This window comes from Centrocercus urophasianus, unplaced genomic scaffold, assembly GCF_019232065.1.
Source record: "Centrocercus urophasianus isolate 14NV4802_14NV808 unplaced genomic scaffold, USGS_Curo_1.0 seq_12, whole genome shotgun sequence".
NCBI classification, from domain to species: domain Eukaryota; kingdom Metazoa; phylum Chordata; class Aves; order Galliformes; family Phasianidae; genus Centrocercus; species Centrocercus urophasianus.
The window spans coordinates 53834682-53856826 of NW_024884364.1; the positions used below are offsets into that span (position 1 = coordinate 53834682).

Sequence of the window (22145 nt, forward strand, 5' to 3'; positions counted from 1 at the left end):
CTGATTGTGTAGGTTTTATACACACAATACCTGCTAGTTGTGTGTGTTTGTTTGTTTGTTTTTAAATTTTTTTATTACTACGTTTGTGGTGTAAAACTGGGCTGATTGTGATCTGATGAATGCTTTTCCAATGATCTTACAGTTCCATCTATCAGCATTTGGTATGAGTAACTGGGCACACCTTTTCTATTTTGCTGCTACAACAATCCTGCAGAATGCAACAATGGCAATACTGTAGCTTTCCTCAATGTTCTGCTATTGCTTCTGAAATAGTTTCTTCTATATAAATAAGACATCAGGACATTGTGACATAAATAAGATATCGGTAGTCCAAATAGTCCAGTTGCTTTGGTGTGATAAATAGCTCTGATCTGAAAACTGATCCTTCACACTTGTGATCTTTTATATATATATAAAAGATACAAGGAAGGAAGTTCCTGCAAGAAGCAGCTCCCTAATTTAATCTTCCATTTATTGTCACTTAACTAGTTCATATTTCATAACAAGTTTTTATGCTTAAACTGATACAGCCTCATTAAAAGCTTTGAAAATAAGAACTGCAGTGAATGTATATCCACTGGTTTATTGTGTAATCTATATTTAGGATTTGGGAGATGGTATTCTATTCACATTGTGTTACAGCAAAAGTACTGTAGCAGCTGGTTTGCCTGCTGCTGAGGGAAGGCTCACTGATGTGGAAATTCTGTTGAATTCTTTGGCATGAATAGGCATCACAGCAGTAACTTAAGAGCTACTTTAATTGTTATGGTTTCAGAACATATCAGTGTCAGGACCTGACATGAACTTACTGTGTGTAGAAGCAACAGAATGTTCCACAGTACCCTGTAAGAGCACTTTGGCATACCAGTAATCTGGTTCTATTTTTGTCATTCCCTCTTTCTGTGAGTTATTGACCCCCAGGTAGAATTGAGTGAGGAAAGATCATCATATTGTGTAATTGGGAGCAAGGATGCAAGACAACTTTATTTATACAGAAGCATTTTGCAGCTTTTTGAGTACGGCTTCTGTGTGTTCTAGTGCTTTGTAAACCCTTTTTTACTGAATTTCTTCTACCTGTTTTTTTTTTTTTCAGAGCATGTACCTTTGTGCAGATAAGCAAATCTTCTATAGATGCTTTGAAAAGCCTGGATTTTCTTTGGATGGGTTTATATTGTAGCCCCATTGCTGTGCCTTACAATCTAAAGAAAGCCTGCATTCATAAGGCTTACTGCATCTGTGAAGGATGAGGAACAAGTGGAATGATGAACTCCGGTGGCCATGAATGGTTGGATTGTCCCAGACACTTGTTCAGTTGGCAGTATATTGTGATGTATTGGGGCTGGCAAAAACGTTAGCTTTGGGGAACATACTGGTTTTATTAAAAGCATGAAAGAGTACTCAGAGGGAATATATTCTAAGACAGCATTTGATATACTAGTGTATCCTTCACTCAAGTGTGATTTGTTTATTTCTTACTTGTAACTTGAAGCTTGTAACTTCAGACTTCAATTCTACTTTCTGCTGTTAGCTGTGCTTGTCTTATCAGACAAGTCTTACCAAAAAGCTACTTGCAGTTTTGAGTGGGATGCTGCATTTTTGTCATACCAGGAACAGCGGAGAAGGAAAACCTTGTCATTTTGATTAGCACTTGAATTGATTCTGGAGCCTGAAACATTCTCCATGTTCTCAGGTAGAATTAGTACTGCGACCTAGAGTTCCATGCTTTAGGCATTCACGTTGCAGATTCTGTCATGGTGGGTGCCAGTAAATGGTGTTCTGATGAAGCATTTCAGTGGTCCTATCCCCAGTGATATTATTGTCCTCTAGGTACTGTGGTGATGAGGAGTAACTGGTCACAGGGAAGCTGCTATACTGTTATGTAGCATGCAGTGATTTCGCAGTTGCTCCCATACCAGATCAACTAAATAGAATTGCATGTTAACAGATTGCTTTTTGTATAGCAATCTACTTTAACTACTACTTTAAAGTTAGAAGTCTCGTACAGTGTCGCTTAAAGAAAAGAATTAGGATGAGGTTTTCTGCAAAGCATTGTGAAAAGTATTGTTAACTATTGTGCCAGGCACTGATTGCAGGTGAGAGTAAATCTGTATTTCTGACTAGGGCTTTCAATGCCTTCATTGCAAGAGGTGATTTAGGAAATGCACAGACAAAACATAACACTCGTGTTAATATCAATTATTTATTGCACACAAACAATATAATGATCTGAAGAATATTTTGGTTTTGGTTTTTTGAATTTTCTTCACGGAATCAGACACTTCAGATGTTTTGGTTGAGTTTACAAGCAAATCTGGAGCCTTCAGATGCTCACACCTACTGAAGTGGACCAACACGTTAGTGAGGCTTTTTGAAGACTTCTGTGCTTAGACCTAAACATACAGCCTTTTGCTAATGGTGTTTTGCTAATGACAGTTTGTTACTAATTACAAGTCTTGTAAAAAGAGGTTTTTGAACAGCAATCTAAGATCTTGTAAATAGTAACTAATTGAGATACTTGTGGGGAGGAAGTTAGGGAAAAGATTTTATTTCCTCGATGAAAACACAGTGCTATATGCTACATCCAGGTGTGCATTTTTAATATTGCTGTAATTCAGATTTTCAGTGATATCACCTTGCACAGCAATGTACTTTTCTGCAGATCTCTGTAAATGCATGCGTGTTCCCTGGTTTGGCAGGAGTTCATGCGACTGCCTTTCCTGATACCAGACCATCTATCATTATTGCTGATAAAAGCTGCTAACTGAATATTTGTGTTTCTGTAGACATCAGTTGCTAAGCTGTTATCTGTTGGGCCTGATTTACATTGCTGTATTCACATCAGATAACTTTCCTTTTGTGTTTCTTTTTGATAATTTTGGTAGGTCGTAGAATCATAGAGTATCCTGAGATAGAAGGGACCCACAAGAATCATCGACTCCAACTTGTGTTGGACAAGTGTTTGACAAATCATAGCAAAGGAACTCGCCTATATTGTACATAAATGCAAACTAGCTTCCACACTACTTCTGGAACTGAAAATCAAACTATGGTGTCCAGTATTCTTATACCCCGTTCATGTGGACTCCTGGGATTTTTTTTCATCAGGCCTTTTGGGAACTGCAAAAGCAATGACTGTCAGATTCCAAAAATGTACTGGACCAGCCTGCGCTCTGCATGTGTCAATTCTAAGGAATTGACGTAATATCTGCCTATTAGCATGCCTCACCCCTAGCCTATGTGTCAGCTGCTAACTGTGCTAGTCAAATTGCATTTTTCCTTGAGTCTGTTGACTTGAGAGGTCTATCTTGTTGATGTGGTAGTCCCTTCTTAGCTTCAGGAAAAGAGCTTGTGAGTGTTACTTAGAGGTCTCATGTCACACATCCCTACTGAAGTTTTCCTCGTTCCTTTTCCTGTTCTTTAGAGATCTTATTCCCAGTCACTGGGGAGTCGCTGAACTTTATTAAATCCTGTGATGTGTTTGCAGAGCAGTGCATCTCCATCTTGCAGGTAAGAAACTGGGGCTAAGAACAAGATGAAAAAGATTTGCTGAGCCTTTTTCAGTTGTCGTCTTATAATGCCTGTGATGGGGATTTTGTTCTCAGTGTGATCCCAAATATGCTTTTAGCATCATTTCAGCTTGGAAAGCCTGGTGTTTTTGCAAACCACAGCTGTAAATACTTGTTCAAGAATGCAAAGCCATGGCCTTTGTGAAATGTCCCATCGTGATGAACAACCTGAAAGATGAGTATGTGAGAGCTCTTAGAAACTCCTAATGGCTTTTAAAAGGCAAATCATTAAATAAGAAGTCTTTTTAGTACATCAGAGATTTCAATGTCTGTAGAGTATGAACTTATGTTTGTAGTACTTTTTTGCAGAGCTTTTTTTCAAATGTGAATTGTACAAAGGGAATCCACTGTTAGCTTATGGAGTATAACTCTGTGGCATGTTAAAACTCAGCATGTACTTCTGGGGGTAGGAAGTAACCTGTTGGGCTGAAAATGCTCCATTGCTGGTAGGTTGGAAAGCCCCAAGAGTGCAGATAAGGCAGAAATTACCTTCTGATGTAGGGTTTGGAGTAGGGATGGGAGGAACAGTCAAGTCAAGGGTTTGACTGTTTTCTTTCACTAGCCGGTAGCTGGTAAGTTTGAGCTCTTGGGAAGAGATGAGAGGACTCTTATCAACTGGCTCTGGGCAAGAGCCATTCATTTCACCTGGATGAGGGGATTGAGTGCACCCTCAGTAAGTTTGCAGATGACACCAAGTTGGGAGGAAATGTCAATCTGGCAGGGCCCTACAGAGGCATCTGGACAGGCTGAGGTCAGTGAGATGAAGTTCAACAAGACCAAGTGATGGGTCCTGCACTGTGGCCACAATAACCCCAGGCAACACTTCTGGCTTGAGGCAGGAGGATCTTGGCTTGAGGATCTTGGAGGTGCTGGTTGGTCATGGCTAAACATGATCAAGCAGTGTGCCCAGGTGGCCAAGAAGGCCAGTGATATCCTGGCTTGTATCAGAAATAGTGCTGCCAGCAGGAGCAGCAAAGTGATCGCCACTCTGTACTCAGCCGTAGTGAAGCCACATCTCAAATGCTGTGTTCAGCCTTGGGCTCCTCACTACAAAAAAGACATTGGAGGCCCTGCAGCCTGTTCAGAGAAGGCCAACGAAGCTGTGAGGGGTCTGGAGAACAGGTCTTATGGGGAGCAGCTTAGGGAACTGGGATTGTTCAGTCTGGAGAAGAAGAGGCTCGGGAAAACCTTATCATGCTCTACAACTCCTTGGAAGGAGGTTGTGGTGAGGTGGGGAGTCAGCTTCTTCTCCCTCATAACTAGCAGTAGGACTACAGGGAGTGGCCTCAAGTTGTGACACGAGAGATTCAGATTGGATGTTAAGAACAATTCCTTATTAGAAAGAGTGGTCAGGTGCTGCCCAGGGAGGTGGTTGAGTTAGTATCCTTGGAGGCGTTTAAGAACTGTTCAGATGTTGTACTAAGGGACATTCTAGTGGGGAAGTATTGGTGATGGATGGTTAGACTGGATGCTCGTGAAGGTCTGTTCCAATCTTGGTGATTTTATGATTTGTCCCTGTGACCTCCCTGGATGTCAGGATGGTTGTACCTAATCCAGGTTTGGTGAAGGTACGCAGTTACGCCTATTACAACACAAAATAAAAGCTTACAGTGAGTTGCCATAGATAAACTACCTCCAGTGAAGCATATCTGCAGTCTCGTTAAAAGCATGGCTAATCCATGTATACACACAGTCATTAATATACAAGTTCATATGGTGACCAATCTTGGTGTAAGTACTTCTTTAAAGTAAATTGTCAAGGGGTGTTTTTCCACCATTGTTATTCAGATAATCTTGTGTCCTAAACAAATAATCTAATTCCAGCATGTGATTTCTAAAGTCAAGAAGCTTTTGTAAAGAATTCCAAGTGCTCCGAGGGCAGCTCTCTTTATGAGCAATAATGACAGAATAGTAAGGTGGTGTAACCAGTTATCTACGTAAACCAATTTTTGGGTTTTTTTTTCTGTTACTTAGAACTATCTGATATCAGAGTCCACATTGCTATTAAATGAGGAACTGTTTTCGTGGTTTGAGAAGGCAGCTTTAGGCTAGACAAAATGCATTAAATGGTATTGCATGTTGTTGTGACTGGCAGTTGTTCTATTCTGTCAAGCATATTTAATCTAAGAAGATAGTGTATATGGAGAAATGAAAGTGATGTGAAGACAGAAATAGATAATTTGGAATTTTCTTTAAACTTGAATGGAAATTTTAAAAGAAAAGTAATGTGGCTGGTTGATTAAAATAGAGTCACGTATGCAAAAATGGTCAAGGACAGACTCGTGTGGTTAGCAGCAGTGCTTAGTTTCCTGGCCTGATTATCCTCCATACTACCTTATGTGTGGGTGCGAGTGAGTCCCTTGTCCTTTACTTTTGCAGAGGGTGTGATTTTAGGTTTCTGATGACAAACATGTAAGTTGCCAGGTTTTTTATACATACAGTGTGCAGTTAATGCTTTTAGGATCACACTGGCTTCAGCAATTTTAAAACCAAGCTTGTCATAAGTAGTTAACCCCTTGTGAGTGTATTGGTGAAAATTGTGTAACAAGAAGAAAGGTAGCAAAGTTTGGTGCATATTTTGATGACAATGGAAGGCCAAAAGACAGCATAAATGGCTATATACTGATACAATGGTTAGGATAAATGCAGACTTCTGCAATGCACTGTGGTTTAAGTGCATTTAAGTGCACATTTAAGTGAGATTAGCCTTGGGAAGAATATTTTATTTATTTATTTATTTATTTTTCCCCATTGTAATGCCTAGTGGTCTTGCAGCAGGTGCTTGTAATGTTGGTAGATGCCCTGGATGTCAGTGGCTCAGATTTTTTAACACACAGCAGAGATTGGCTGCTCTTCAGCTGAAATAAATCTGACCTTACTAAATCTCAGCTGGCACTTTGTGGATTAGAAGGGGATGTTACCTGATAGGTTCCCAACCATCTTTTCCTCACTGGTGAGATGTGCCAGGGTTTGAGTTGAGATAGGATGCAGAGACAAAGCAAATACTGTTTGGGTCTCCGGTGTGTAGTGAGGAGGTTGAGGAGGCGGTGAGTGGGATCTGTAAGGGTGAGCTTGATTAGAGGAAGGCTGCTATAGCTGAAAGCAGGAAAGCCAATCACAAATAAGAAATAGTCTTTGATCCTCTGTTCAGCTGTTCATAAGTACTTAGTTTTTTTTTTTCCTTTGGATTTCTAGCATGTGAAGTGGGATGTCAGAGTGAATCAGCAAGTTAAATAGCTGTCAAATGGGATTGAGAGTTGAGCTTTGTGGGAAGGCCATGGCCAGACTGTGCTTGTACACAGGGCAGTCACCCAGAAAGATGACACCGAGAGAACACACAACTCCCAGCTCTGCTCTTGGAGACCTCTGTATGGAGAAAGCTGTTCCACGAGATGGAATAGATCTTGTGTTGAGACTGCAGGTGGATAGGGGATGTTATAATGAGACGTCTGTGATGTGGGACTGAGGGACATGGTTAGTGGGCATGGTGGTGATGGTTTGGTTGTTGAACTAGATGATCTTTAAGGTCAGAAGAGATCTTTATGGTTGTATGTCCACAGAAAGCCATGGGGTTGTTGCTTCCCACATATTCTGCTTGCTGTGTGTGTTTCCCAGGAAGCCACAAGCATCAGTCTTACGAGCATCCATCAGCCTTCTACTCATGGCTCCACAGCTAGGGGCTTGCCTCAGCGGGTGGGATTTCCTTGAAAATTCAGTCTGCTTGCCAACTTTCTTTTCTGTGGATAGGAGGTTATTTTGTTAATAGATGGATGTGGCTTGGAGCAAAAAGGTTCCGGGGGGGAAGGGGGGGGGGGTAATAAGTGCTGGGTAGCTCTCCTTGAAATAGCTGAACACTTTTTTGTTGCAGATTTTACTTTGTTTGCCTTGGTCATACATCTTTCCAGTTTTTTTTCTTAAGACTTCGCTTGGTCCACTGTTCAAATCAGAAGCTTCCAGAAATGTTCTTCAGGATGAAGGCTTCTATACACTTCGGTCACTTTAAACTTTTAAATATTTTTTCAAATGAGCAAAGGCCTCTGGCTGGGATATACTCTTTGTTTTTAGCAAGAATGCAGGTTCTCCTAACTATAGTTAGGAGCTCTCTTTGTAGCTATTGAGGAGTCTTTGAAACCAAAGCCATGCAGAAATGGATGTGGGAATGGCCTCAAGTTGTGCCAGGGGAGGCTCAGGTTGGATATTAGGAAAAATTTCTACTCTCTAAAAGTCATGAGGTGTGCCCATGGAGGTGGTAGAATCACAGTCCCTGGATGTGTTCAAGAAATGCTTAGATGTTGTACTAAGGGACATGGTTTAGTGGGGAAATAGGTGGGTTGGGATATGTGGATGGTTGGATTGGATGATCTTGGAGGTCTCTTCCAACCTTGGTAATTCCATGATTCTGTATTTCCTGCCCCTTCTGTCTCTATCCTCTCCCTCTGTCAAACCCTCAAATGACAGTGTCAGTGGAGACTGCTGTTACTTAATAAGTTTCTGTGAGGTTTCAGATGGAAGCCCAACTCTTTGCAACGGTGCATTAATAACTCTTGCTGCTGAAGCTTTATGGTAATATACTGGGATGTGTGTGGGGAGTATAAGTATCTGGGCTTTTTTTTTTTTCTTTTATAGGATAACTTAACTTCTTGCTAGTGCCTGCGATAGGTGATACTGTGTAGTTTTAGGTTTTTATTTTTGGAAACAGTTTACTGGGTTTCTTTGTGGACTCCGAGGAGTTTGTGGCCTCCTGTTTGAGCTATGCCAAGCATTTCAAGTGTATATACACAAATGGAGAAAAAAGCAGTAAAAAAAAAAAATATGATTGAGTAGACAGTTTTTTGTTAGATGCCATAGAGCTGTTCATGTTGTTTGTTTTTGTTGGGGTGCCTGCTTGTCTGGTCCCAAATATGTTTGGGGGGAAAAAAATCTCAGTGTTTGAGTTTTCCCTCATTTGATTTAGAAGCCTGGGTTCAAAGATGCTTCAACGCTGCTCCTGCAGAAGGGAGTTGGGACTGCTAACTGGTGCTCTATAATAAAGCTATTTCTTCACGAGTCAGGAAAGACAATTGCAGGGTGACTGAAGTCACCCTGTGTTTCTGTGGTTGCCCATTGCTGCCTGTGCTTATAGGAATGCATGTGGCTTTAGTATGTGTATGATTTTCACTGCTTTGGGCTTTCTAGCTAAGAAGGAATACTTGCATTTCTGAAAGTACAACTAATCTTTTAAGATATTGTATGTAAAATACCTGGCAGCAAATACTTTATTAAATATGTTACCTGAAACAATGGTTGTGCAGTAAGTGAACTTGAAAGCACAAACAGGGAGAGCTTAATTGCAGGCTCTTATCTTACTGATAATCTCTAACAAATATTTGTGCCATCTGTAACGGACAAATACTTTACAGCTGCAGTATCTTATTTCTCTGTTGAGTGTGCCTCTTTAAATTGTCCTCTGTGGCTCATCCTGTGACTCCATTGAGTCACTACTGAAGTTGGGAATTGCCAAGAGCCTTGACTCAGTCCCATGCTGGGACCAGAGGCCACATGATCTTACCACAAGACAGCAGTCTCTTCCATGACAAAGCTTTCAGCATAAGCTGTTGAATATATGGGTTTTGCTCAGTTTGTACTTATGAATGTTAGGTTCCAAAGGGGAAGGTGAAGGAGAGGCAACACATTATTCCTGGTCACCTATTTGCTGCGTACTTAGGATCACATTTCTGGTTTACGGTCTTTCTAATAGTGCCTTCTCATCCTTTCCAGTTAATTGGAACACACGAATTTTTTTGCAGTTATAACTGTCTTGTATAGATTTTGAACTGTGAAATGCAGTAATTTCAGATCATGGAGTGCTGGAATTCCAACATGGTCTTCTGTCTTCTGATAATTATATTTTTAATGACCTTTTTTTTGCTATCTTAAATTTATTGTTTAATCCCATTATCACCACTGAATAAAATATATCTGCCTTCTTCTTTAGTTCACATTCTTTTGACCATGTTGCTACGTATGTAGATCATACTAACGTGACATGACCTGAAAAAAAAAAATCCTAGAAAAATAATAAATAAAGTCAGAACAGCCAGACATAACAGTTAGTCAGACAGTAGTTTTGGCCACCTGACACTCCTGTGGCCTTTCTGGAAAGCAAGGTTTTAAAGAAGGCAGCAATGTGCATGTTGTGTATTGTCTGGCAGCATCAAGTCAACAAGTTAATTTGATGTTTGGGTACTGTGCACTGTCTCAGTAACTTTTTCTGAATAATCCTTTTATTTATTTAAATTCAGTGTTATGCTTGCTTTGGCTTATTAGGAAAATGCCCTTGATAGAGTGATACTTGATGTCCTAGAAGGAAGAATTAGTGCAGAGCAACATTATTCCATTAATGTTGTTTGCTGTCTTTTTATGTCCTTATCTAAAACAATCCTAAAGCAATGACAAAGTGTGACCTTGAGTCTGTTGTTCAACCTATCAGATTCTGGGTATCCCCGGAGTTTTGTTCGTGTTTCAGGACCTGGTATCATGTGCCTCCATTCCCTGTTGAAAAATGCTCTTTTACTGAAATTCAATGAGGACTCAGAGACAATGCCTGAATTATTTTCTTTGTAAGAAGCTCTGAAACTTCCTGATAAATCACTGTGAAATTTGAAGTGTCATTTGTCACGTTTGGAGGCTACCCCTGTATGAAGAGAAGTACTTTCTCTGGTGGTGCACTGGGTTATTTGAAATAACTGTGGCATCTCAATGCACGCAAACTACCATCCTCTATTAAAATACATTGTGTATAAATATATATACAAATTGTGTATAAATACTCTGTATTCCTGGTTTTCTGCTTTGAAGATATGTGAGCAGGGTTTTCTTCCATCCTTCTTGACAGGTTTTCCTCCATCCTTATCTGCAAGCTGGTAAAAAGTTCAGTTTGGGAGAATGGAGGAAGAATCGTAGAATGATTAAGGCTGGAAAAGACCACTAAGATCACCTAGTCCAGCCATCGGCCCATCACCATCGTGCCCACTAACCATGTCCCTCAGTGCCACATTGATGTGTTTCTTGAACACCGCCCAGGACGGTGACTCCACCACTTCCCTGTGCAGCCTGTTCCCATGCCTCACCACTCTTCTTGAGAAGAAATTGTTCCTAATATTCAACCTGACTCTCCCCTGGCACAACTTCAAGCTGTTACCTACTGTCCTGGGAAAGAAGGCCAATCTCCACCTCACCGCAGTCTCCCTTAAGGTCATTGTAGAGTGCGATACAATCTCCCCTGAGCCTCCTCTTCTGCAGACTGAACAATCCCAGCTCCCTCAGCCACTCCCCATAAGACTTGTGCTCCAGACCCCTCACAGCTTCGTTCTCCTTCTCTAGGTTTGAGGGCCTCGATGTCTTTCTTGTAGTGAGGGGCCCAAATTTGGACTTTCATACGTGGAGAAATCCTTCCTGCATATTTGCCTTAACTCTCAAGTATTTCTTCTGCCATCACCTCTGTCCACTAGAAAGGTGGTGCCAGGGTGCCTGAAATACACTGATACGCTGCCCTGCCTGCCTGGCTGTGCTGTGAAGGGGAAGCAGGCTGCGTGCTAAGGTGCAACTGGGCCTTCTGCTGGTGGTGTTACCCAGCTAGATGATGGTTTGGCTTAGTGCTGATATCAAATTGCAATGGCGCTGCTTTTTTTTTTTTTTTTTTTTTTTTTTAACTGCTGCTCTTAGTGTGTGCTTTCTCTTTGCATAAAGCACTTGTCTGAGGGGTCTAGTGTCCATAGGAAAGAGTGCAAATTGCAGAGCAGTTTAGGCTGGGGGGCCTCTGGCAAGGGTCTCATCCAACCTTTTGCTCAAAGCAGCCCCTTGCAGACTGTGTTGCTTAGGGTGTATTTGTGTGAGCTTTGCTACGTGTGAGGATAGAGATAGTACAGCCTTTGGGGGCAGCTTATCCTGGTGCTTATCCACTTTGCTGGTTTTTATATTTTTTTAAATCTTATTCTTCTTCCTTTGTGTTGCAATACATTTGCTGCTGTTGGTCCTAATTCTATGTGTTTTCTGAAGTTTCTCTCTTCTCTGTTTTCCTAGTGGGTAGCTGTAAACAGCACTAAGATCTCCACTGAGTCTCCTTCAGGCAGAAATACAGTTATAACAACTTGTACTTGACGTGGATAGAGCCATAGCAGTCTGTGCCCAGGCCTTTTCTAGGACAAAAGAAACAGTATCTAAGCTGGTTTTAGTTCACCCATTGATCCAATTCACTGATTCACAGTTTGAATGCACTGATTGAGTTGTGTGTCATGGAGTGCAGATGCCTCCAGTTCTGAAATTTGCCGGCTGTTGAAGCTTCCTGAAATCTCAGGGCTAATTCTTCAGCAGGGAATTTGGCTGAAGAACCACTCAACTCTGGCCTGGGTAATGTGTGCCTGTCTGAACTGCTGAAGACAAGTCTCTGGGGTGATCTGATAGTGGCCTAATGAGGACTGTAAAAAAAGAAGGGGGCAAATTCTTTGTCTGTTGTTGTAGGACAAGAAGAAGTAGTTTCAAACTAAAAGAGGGAGATTTAGACTGGACTTAAGAAAGAAGCTTTTACAATAAGAGAGATAAGGTCCTGGCACAGGTTGTCCAGAGATGTGCTAGATGCCCCAATACAATGTTCTTTATGTACCAGCTGCACAATCAGGCAGGTTGTACAGTCAATGTAGTGGCATAAATACTTTCCCTGTTAAAAGTGAGAATGCCAGTCACACGTTGAAGGCAAGGCATTAAGTATTAATTTTTGAGATTAGTCTTCCTGAGAATCCTTAAGGACAGTGGTGCAAACTTGTCCTTGCAGCAGTTACCATAAGCAACTTATGGCTTTTCTAAAATTGGGGAAAATGGGGGAATGATTTTAAGTTGAGGGAGGGAGGATTTAGATTGGATGTCAGGGGGAAGTTCTGTACAGAGAGAGTGGTGAGGCGCTGGAACAGGCTGCCCAGAGAGGTTGTGGATGCCCCATCCCTAAAGTTATACAAGGCCAGGTTGGATGAGGCCCTGGGCAGCCTGGTCTAGTATTAAATGAGGAGGTTGGTGACCCTGCCTGTGGCCAGGGAGTTGGAGATTCATGATCCTTGAGGTCCCTTCCAACCTCAGAACAACAAACTTTGCAGTATTTATAGCTCACCTGTAGCTCTTTGTCTCCTGCAGTAAAAGGCAGTGCTGGTTTAGTTTATCTCTTCAGATTTCCATCTTGATGAGCTAAAATGTTCTCAAGCATTCAAATATTTGTTCTATTGATCCACATTCTTCATTAACTCTTCATCAGTGTGACCGTGCAAGATGAAGGTAGCACAGGGCTGGCATACTGATACTTTTGTATTTATTCCTAACTTCCATCCCTTCTTTCACCTCTATATAAGCAGTAGTACTGTACCGAATTTGTGCTTGTGTTGTCCTAGAAATAGCTGCTAAAGTAAGTGCATGGTGCCTCACTAGGTTTGCCCATTGAGCAGTTCCAAGTCTTATTCTCTTCTGTTCTTTTTCTGCAGCTGTGACTCTAATGTTCCAGAGATGCTTGAAGTCAAATATCTAGAGAGAATTTATAAAGGATGAACTTGCCCTCTGTATAACACATGATGACAGGCAGCTTAGGAGGGCATCTTTTCTGAAGCTGTAAATCAGGCTGTTCCGTCTGCTTAAAAAGCACTCTAGTTCTTAGGTCTTTAGTTGTTTGGGACCTTGGGGGACGGCTAAGTATATAAGCCTTTTCATCAGATGAAAAAAGTCTGTAGAAGTGATCTAACAAGTCCAGGAACTTTTTAGTGTGTAGAAGAGCAGATGTTCATTGGAACCATAAATGCTTCCCTACGGTTTTCCATAAGGACTTTGAGCTTGTTTAGAAAAATGTTAATGACTTGAGGCTCTCTGCAGCTCACTTCTGTCAAATGTGCCTGGCTGGCACACTTCACTTGAATGCTCAGAACCTGCTCTTTATGGACTGTGTGATAGCTATAGCAGCATGCCTGTGCTTTGTGAGATTAGGGATCTGTTCCACTCTTGTGACTCATCTTCTGAGCAACCAGTTGCCTAGTTGTTTTTTCTCTGATGACGCTTGCTGTAGGATGTGTGTGGCCATTTTGGGCCCCACATGTTTTCATACCTATTTCCTTTCTGGACTGAGCCCTGTGCAGTTCTAAGCAGGACTGAGCCCTAGCAGCACCTTCCCTTGACTAGCTGCCACTGCTTCTTATGGCCTCCTACCTTCTTGTTGGCCACCCCGAGGAAAGCAGTAGCTGCAGACTTCAGTCTCGGCTGCATCCTGATGTTTTTTCCTGCAGTTGTTGTTGGAGGAGTTGCAAGATAGCAGCCTGACAGCAGGGATCGGATGTTCCTAAACTGTGTGGTGCTTGATGTGAAGGATGTCCAGTTTGATATTTTATCAGCAGGAAGGGTACAAAACAGGATATTTCCCAGCAGCTGTTGTAGCCAGACCATGGAATACTGATGGTTAAAGTATGTTTAACTTCAAACATTAAATGTGAATTATGGATACAATTGTCATGTAGTTGAATCCAGACTTAAAATAATAGCTATGTTTTATTATAGCGGAGAAAATGTAAGAGTGAATTATGTCCAGTTCTATCATATAATCACATCCTACTCTGTAGTGCATCCTCCTAATACAATGGCAACGAGGTTTCCCATCTGCTTTAGCAATGAATTCACTGAATGATGCTCTCTGAGCCTTAGGCTGCTAAGTCTATCCTCCTTAATGTTCTCAGCTTAGTAGCAGTACAGAGTTGGTTTTGTGCCACCATTGTGTATAAATTGATCTGTGGAGTTTTCTTTGTTGCTTCTGATTTACTGCAGGGCTTTGGCAGATGCTGGCTAGCTGAATTTCTAAGGCTGAACATCTTCCTGATGTATTATGTGAGCCTAGCCCTCTCTAGAGATGAGGGGAGTGAGAGCAATAAGTAAGTTTTGGCAATCTGACTAGTGGGGTTTGTGGAAAATGTCTGTAGCCATAATTGGCAGTGCAAATGGCTTGAAGTTGACTGGCAATAACCTGTCATTTTCTGCATAGCTGCATTTTTATTGCATCAGATAAGTGTAGCTGTAAAATACTCTGGGGTTGTATGGAATATGCTCTTTAAAACTCTGTATTTAAATTGTCAACATTTTGAAATGTCAGTAAGTAGTCTTGTCTTGCTGAAGAGTTTACTTCCCTGTGTTCTCCTTGAGTACATACTTTTGTAAATAAATAGTCTGTTTTCTAAATAAAATACATCTTAATCTTCCCATTACTTTTTAATGATCTTGTTGCCATTATGTTCTCTTGGGGACCAGAGAATAACCACCCACTCAAGTGTCACAGCTATTGTATTGTACCTTCTTTTACATCAAGACTGTTTTTCTGCTCTGAACCTGAAGAGAATGGGGAGTTGGTCTTTTTTGTTTTATGTTCGGTGTTATTTTTTTTCATTACAGTTCAATTACTCTTTATATATATACCAAAAAGTTACATTTTTTGGTGATGTGTGGTTTCTTTCTTGTTACACCTCATTTATTCTCTTGTTAATATCTGTTAACTTTATTTACCATCTGGAGAAAGAGATCTGTGGATGCAGAGTGAGGGTCACAGAGCAAAACCAGCTCTAACTACTGTCCTGCCAACAGAAGGATCGTTTCTTTATTGACAGTCACCCATCATCACCTTTCATCTGTCTGCAACAGGGATTAAATCGCAAATTATCTTAAGATGACAGGGAAGACTTAAAGGAGGTATCAATCTGTGTACTTCTCAGGCCAAAACTACTCTGACTATTGTTCCCATTCCTCCTATGGGGCTGGACAGTTGTTTTTCACAGTACGTTGTAAAAGGAACAGTGTCAGTTAAAAGCTTATATTTCTTCAATGTTTTTTTGTTTTGATTCCTGGCATTGTTCACTTGGTTACATGTATTTAATTAATTAATTGATTGCTCATGCTAATGATGCTCATCTTACTGATAGTGTTTTCTGGCTGGATTTTCTTTAGGCTGCTTGAGTAATTATTTTTATATTCCTGAATAGCATGTCTCGTGCCTCTTGTGGTTGCTTATTTTTTTACCTTGTTTTATTTCTGTTTAGTGAAAAGAGGCGCAGCTGACTTCTTTATGCACACCGTATGAACTTTAGTTGCAAAATTTGCAAATACACAGGAGGTTGTGCAACTGCCATTGTTGGCTTGCTTAGAATTGCCAGGCAGAAAGCTGCATTATTGCTGCTGCTGTATTGTGGTATTTTACAATGAATAGTTTCAGTGAAGTATATTTTCAGTATTCAGTATTGTGTATTTTCAGTAGTTATTTGGTTATATCCTACTCAGTTCTGCTCAGAAGGAGGTGAAATGTTTGTTATATCCCAGTTGTCAGCCTGCAGCGCAATTCGGAGTTTTCGGAGAGATGTCAATGAGGGTGAGGAAGAAGAGAGATGAAAGTGAGTGTTTTGTTTGTCTCATTGAGCAGATACCAGATTTTACAAATTCATCAGTATCAGCATGTTTGCTTGGGTCTTCTCTTCCTTTGCAGGAAACTGGTAGTAGCCATTCACTGCAAAATGTATGTAAGCTTCTTGTGTTACACCTCAGTTGACATTCCAAACTTAGAAGCTCGATACAGGAGTGTCAAATCAGCTTCATGGATTTTTAATCCTCTTCTTCCAGGCCTGATTGTTGGGGTAATCTTGAGATACGGCACTCCTTCTTCCAGTGGCCGTGATAAACCGCTGAGCTGCTCGCAGGAGGACAGGCCATTCACAACCCTGCTGGTCAACGTCAGCGGGAAGTTCTTCGAATATACGCTCAAAGGTGAAATAAGTCCTGGGAAGATTCACAACGTGGAGCAAAATGACATGTTGCGAAAGGTGAGGGTAGGCCAGTTCTTGTGGATGTGTGCTGTTTGGCTGCGTGCTTCTCCTTCTTGATGCTCTTAAATCTATGACTCCCTTCAATGGTAGTATCAAACGTCAGTGTTTTTGGTGGTAACAGCACCTCAGTGCTTAACTGAGAAGCACCTTTTGTACTGTGTTGCTGCTGGCAAAACTGTGTTCTGTTGCCACAGTGTAATACTTTTCCAAAGCCTTTGGCTGCTGCTGGAGACTTAGTGTACACTTCTAATATCTATAAAATTCATGAAAACCAGCAGAGCAGGAAGAGCCTGATGCTACCTTCTGTAATGTAGGGTATAGAAGGAAATGAATACTCATTGCTTCTTGGTGTTATTTCCTTGTTTTTTTTTTAATCTGCTTACTTTCAGGAAATAGTTGCTTGTTGCATCCTGTAATCCACCAAATTAAACAATCTGGTATTAGAAACGAAACTTATCTATCAACTGTTGCTCAGATCTGCTATTTCCTTTCTTATTTTATTCAGTGGCAGGAATTCAATCTCTTCAGTGTGTAGCTGTGTAGCAAAGCTAGAATTTTAAGTACAGAATTGACACTTCAGGATTGTGTCTTAAAAGCACTTTCAGTAACTATGACGAGGATGAGTCTGAATGACTATGAAGGTGGCTGTTTATACGTGTACCTGTCTGCTATAGACAGCTGAAGTGAGCTGATATGAGCCCCAGTCTGGGTGCACACTCTCCTATTAGTCTTCACTAGGTCTAGTCTCACAGGTCTTGTTTGAATTATAAATGATTGGTTTTGTTCCTTTGTCTAGTATAGTCTTCCATGGATACCTGCAGCGTCCACTGGAATGCTTAGAAGTGATGGTGATTCCACTTCCTGAAAACCAGACTTGTACGTGACTTGACTGGCTGGCAATAGCAGTACACTGGCTAGACTCAGGAAAAAAAACAACCAAACAACAAATGAATGTCTAAATATAATTTCATCTGCAAATACATGAATGTCATGTGCAATTAGATACCTTTTCCAGCATTGTTTCCATTAGAATTAATTTTATTTCAAAAAAGGGACTATGTTTGGAAGTGTTGCAGGACTGTCACTGGTGATGAAGGCAAAGGTTGTTTTCCTAGGTGCTGTTCCCTATGGAGAGCTGCAGTTTTTTGCTGTCCTGTCTTTATAGGGCTAAACAGTAATTTGAAAGGTCATCTTGGCCAATTGACTGTTATTTCAACACTTAAAAATAGTAAGTGTCAAAAATGAAAGAAGAAAAAGACATAAAGTGTGTGATTGTTCCTAATTTGTTTCACATTTTATTTGTTTATTATTTTAGGTTACATTTGACCCAGAAGTTTTTTTCAATATTCTGTTGCCTCCTATTATTTTTCATGCTGGTTATAGCCTGAAGAAGGTAAGTGTAATCATCTGGGGAAAATTTCTTAATGGGAGACTGATCTGTTCAGGAGTGCAGTCTCCATTTCAATCATTTGTGTACACCAGTAAAAAAAATCTTGATTTCCTCCACAGATCAGGTTAGGTCATCCTGTTTTAAGAAAAAATACTTTATATATGCATGGATATAAACACGCGTGTGTATATGCACCCTATCTAACCTTGCTAATTTGTTTTCCTTTGTGCATTAGCTGCATTTGAGCTAAAAGATATGCTGCTATGAACTGTTAAATGTCCAAAGTGCAGTACATTATATTGAGAAGTAGAGTCAAAATTCAACTCCAGTGGGGGTGTTCCAGACTCTGGATAATGAAAGGACCCAGATTGTTGTTTCACTAGAAGATGACATAAATTACTCATGTGGTGCATGTTTTTAGTTTTGAAACTAAGTCTTACTTACTGTATATCCTACGTATATACATCTTACCAAAATTTCGTTGGACAGAATTTGCATTGCAGTAATTGAAGGATTTCTCTAGAATGTGGCAATGAATGCAAGTGTAACAATGCACTGTGTTTTTAACTTTAAAAAAAAAAAAAAAAACAAACTTGTTTAAACTTTCATTTCTTCTATACAGAGACACTTTTTCAGGAATTTGGGGTCGATTTTGGCCTATGCCTTTTTAGGAACAGCAGTCTCTTGTTTTATCATTGGGTAAGTGAAATTTGTGATATCTGTCCCTTGAGTTCATTGAGCCATTCAGGTAGCTTTAATTTAGTGATCTGTTTGAATGTTATTTCTGATTCTCCCACTCAAAATTAAAGCATAACTTTTGCTGAGATCTGACTTCTAAGCAATACTGATAACAAAACAATATTGTCAAGTTTGAATCACTTCACAAGTCCAGACTACTAAAGAGCAGTGTCCAGTTTTTGATCTTAAGTTGTAGTCCAAAATTAAACCTTTTTAGACTTCTGTTAGAATTAACTTTATTCTGAATTGTAGGCACTACTTGTAATAGAGTCTTAGCTATCAAATTTCTGGAGATGTCCTTTCCATTTTGCATGTGCACATTGTCTCTCCCTCTCTGATCAGAATATGTGCATCACTTTATGTATATGTGCACATTTGGTTTAAGATAATCATGTTAGTTTACTTGCATACAATCACACAGATAATATTGTGTTCTTGGTGCATGGATATTCTGAAGTACAGAAATCCTGAGTTTGCATAGGTTACTTCGATTTGCATCTTTCAATTTCATTACACAGAAATACTTTAAAAGCTATTCTCAGTTCAAAGCTTTTTCTCTATGTGCTGTGTTGGGAGAAGCATTACCGAGGGGAATTTTGAGCATGAAAATGTTTGCTGTGGTGGAAAAAGGAAGCAGCCTGTGGAGTTTGTGCTGGTTGTATGAACAGAATTCATGCTGTGCTTGCTTTATATTTGCTGGATCATGTCTCACTCTTGACTCAGTTCCTAGAGAAGAGAGGAGGCCTTAATTTCAGAGCTTAGACTGCAGCACTGTCCCACAGAGCTCCAATGTAACAAAGCCCACCTGAAATATTGTTGCTTTTGGTTTTCCTTTGCTTGTTTGAAATGTACTAACTTGTTTGACTTGGACTGTTTTATCCTTTCTCTTCAGGAATCTCATGTATGGGGTTGTGAAACTAATGAAGTTGGTGGGACAGCTCTCTGATAAATTCTATTATACAGATTGCCTCCTCTTTGGAGCGATAATATCTGCCACTGATCCAGGTAGCTTGCTGAGCAATTTTTAATGACCTTGCAAAATGATCCTGTTGCTAGGATTGTTGGCTGTATAACATGAATATATTAATAATTCTTTATTTTCTTTGATGTTATTCTAACATCTCTGATGTTCTGGGTGCTGTGAAAGCTATTCCATCAGTTTGGTGATTATGTGATCGTATGTTTGAGGGCAAATCCAACTTTCCTGTTCATTATACATTATTTTAATTATTTTTCCCCAACAGACTCTTTTTTTAGCATGCTTCAAGTTTAGGGTTGAAAATAAATTATATTGGATATCAGGACTTCTGTGTCTTTGTTGCATCTGACATTTGATATTTTTCAGAGCTATATTTGAGGGTTTTTGTTTTTTTTTTTTTTTCCTTCAAATGAAGTTCATACTATACAAGTTCAAAGAGAAGAATGCTCTTCTGCAAAGTAGTTTGAGCTTTTGGCAGAAAATTGAGTTATCCCTCTAAATCCAGCACGTTCACAAAGGTGTCTGTGCTTGCCAAGTCAGTCTGGAGAGTTGGTGGAAGAGCAGGGCCAGGGGATGGTGTGCTGAAGTAGGAATTGTGACATTTAAAACAGATTATTTGATGTGCTCAGTGTTGTGTGTTGTGAAAATGGGAAGTAGCTCCTGTAATTGAGCTCTGAGCAGACTATGGCTGCACACTGTTTTGGCCTTTGTGCAAAGAACTGCCATCTGATTTTTGAAGCTTATATATGGGAACATCTGAAATCATTCTTTCAGGTCAGACTGGAGCCTTTTTTGAAAGGACTGCTGTAAATATTTAGCAGTCTTGTCCATTTCATATCCTGTGCAAATGCACACTCCTGAGGCACAAGGTATACTTTGGGGAACATTTACAGCCATTGGTGCAATGATTGAAACAACAAAGCTATGTCAACAATCCACACATCAAGAGCAGCACAGCATTTTTGTTGGTTATCTTATATGGAACACATTTTACAAAAAATAGCAGAGCATTCTACAAAAAATAACAGAAGTATTTTGTCTGCACTGTGCCAATGCATCATAGGGGCTTTGCTATAAATGCTGTGCATGTGGGGGGGCACAGAGCTCCTGCCTAATGAGGCTACCCTAAAACTGATGGCGGAATTGTTTACCTGTAGATAAACATGGCTAGTTTGTTTCCCAGATTGATTTTCATCCTTCAATTCTTGTGTTTTATTGCTTAAGGCAAGCTGGTAAGTCTGCTTTCTCAGCTCTCAGTTGTTCCTGAAGTCATCCAGTATGGGTTTTTTGTTTTTTTTTCCTGCAGTTACCGTGCTGGCAATATTTAATGAGCTGCATGCTGATGTTGATCTCTATGCTCTTCTGTTCGGGGAGAGCGTTCTGAATGATGCTGTTGCCATTGTATTATCTTCGTAAGTAGCTACTTGAATTTCTACTCTGAAATTACTTAACTGCTTTAAATGCTTTTTCTGAGGAAAAAAATAATTTCAGACATGCTGTTTTAAATTAAGACTATTTCATTGAACTTGACAATATATATCACAGGCCTTTGCCAAGATTCTTCAGGCATACACACACCAGAAAGGAAAAATTGCCTTCAGTATGGGTTGGTCTGTTCTGTTGTTCATTTTCTGCTGTTAAGGATTAAAACCATTCTGATGCCACTTCTGACTTCTCGTTGTGTTACTCTCTTCCTAGGTCCATAGTTGCCTACCAGCCAACAGGTGAAAACACCCACGCTTTTGATGCAGCAGCATTTTTCAAGTCAGTTGGTGTTTTCCTGGGAATATTCAGTGGTTCTTTCATGATGGGAGCAGTGACAGGAGTAGTGACAGCTCTGATATCCTTTTATATGTTAAGCTCCTCCATATGAGAAACCACGTTCAGGTGCGAGCAGTGCTCACCTATTTCCAGCTGTAGCAATGGTGACTCTAGCTTATTTCAGTCTGAGTGTGAAGATTTAACTCTGTCTATAGAAAGATACCCACAGAAATGACTCTTTCCAGTATAACTGTGGCCATACCAGATGTATTAACAATTTATTAATTCTGCATGCAGTGTACTGCCAAAAGGTTTAAGGTCAATAAGAGGCTCTAAATAGATGGCCTATCATTCAGTGTTAATTATGAAAAGCAGTTTTTAAGATAACTGGAAGATAACTGGTGTTTTGTTCTGTCTTCAGCAGAATCCTTGACAGCTTTTTTTTTTTTTTTTTTTTTTGTTACCCTAATGAGGTTTTTCTGAGTGTTTCTCATTCAAACTTTTTGCTGAAAATCTGTCATGCAGCTTGGAAAAGACTGTACCTCTGTCAGAGTTAACATCATGACATTGTGTGCTTTGCATGACCTGTCCTGCTCTCTTGACACTTATTTAGTTTGATCAGAACTCTGAAGCACTCAGAGAGCAATCTGTGTGGGTTCTGCTTTGGGCTATGGCTGTAAATCTTAAGCTTGTGGTTCTTCTCCTGGAGGGGAAAAGAATCAATTTTTATTTTTTTTGCTTTTAGACTGAGAAGGATAACAATATTTCTGTGTGTCTCAGCTTGTTTGATCTCCCTAAGCTTCTGAAAACTGACCAAGAAAGGGTAAAATGTGATATTTTGCACAATAATA

At 40.2% G+C, this 22145-nt stretch overlaps 1 protein-coding gene across 2 annotated transcripts in view; it reads left to right on the forward strand.

Annotated features, from left to right (window-relative positions):
- The window catches only part of SLC9A7 (solute carrier family 9 member A7), a 66578-nt gene that overhangs the window by 12934 nt on the left and 31499 nt on the right, over positions 1-22145 (forward strand). For both annotated transcript variants that reach the window (XM_042810153.1, XM_042810154.1), the window contains exons 2-7: positions 16224-16423; positions 17742-17819; positions 18439-18515; positions 19447-19559; positions 20840-20945; positions 21232-21373. In XM_042810153.1, the coding sequence (XP_042666087.1) occupies positions 16224-16423; positions 17742-17819; positions 18439-18515; positions 19447-19559; positions 20840-20945; positions 21232-21373 (716 nt within the window). The remainder of the gene's footprint in view (positions 1-16223; positions 16424-17741; positions 17820-18438; positions 18516-19446; positions 19560-20839; positions 20946-21231; positions 21374-22145) is intronic.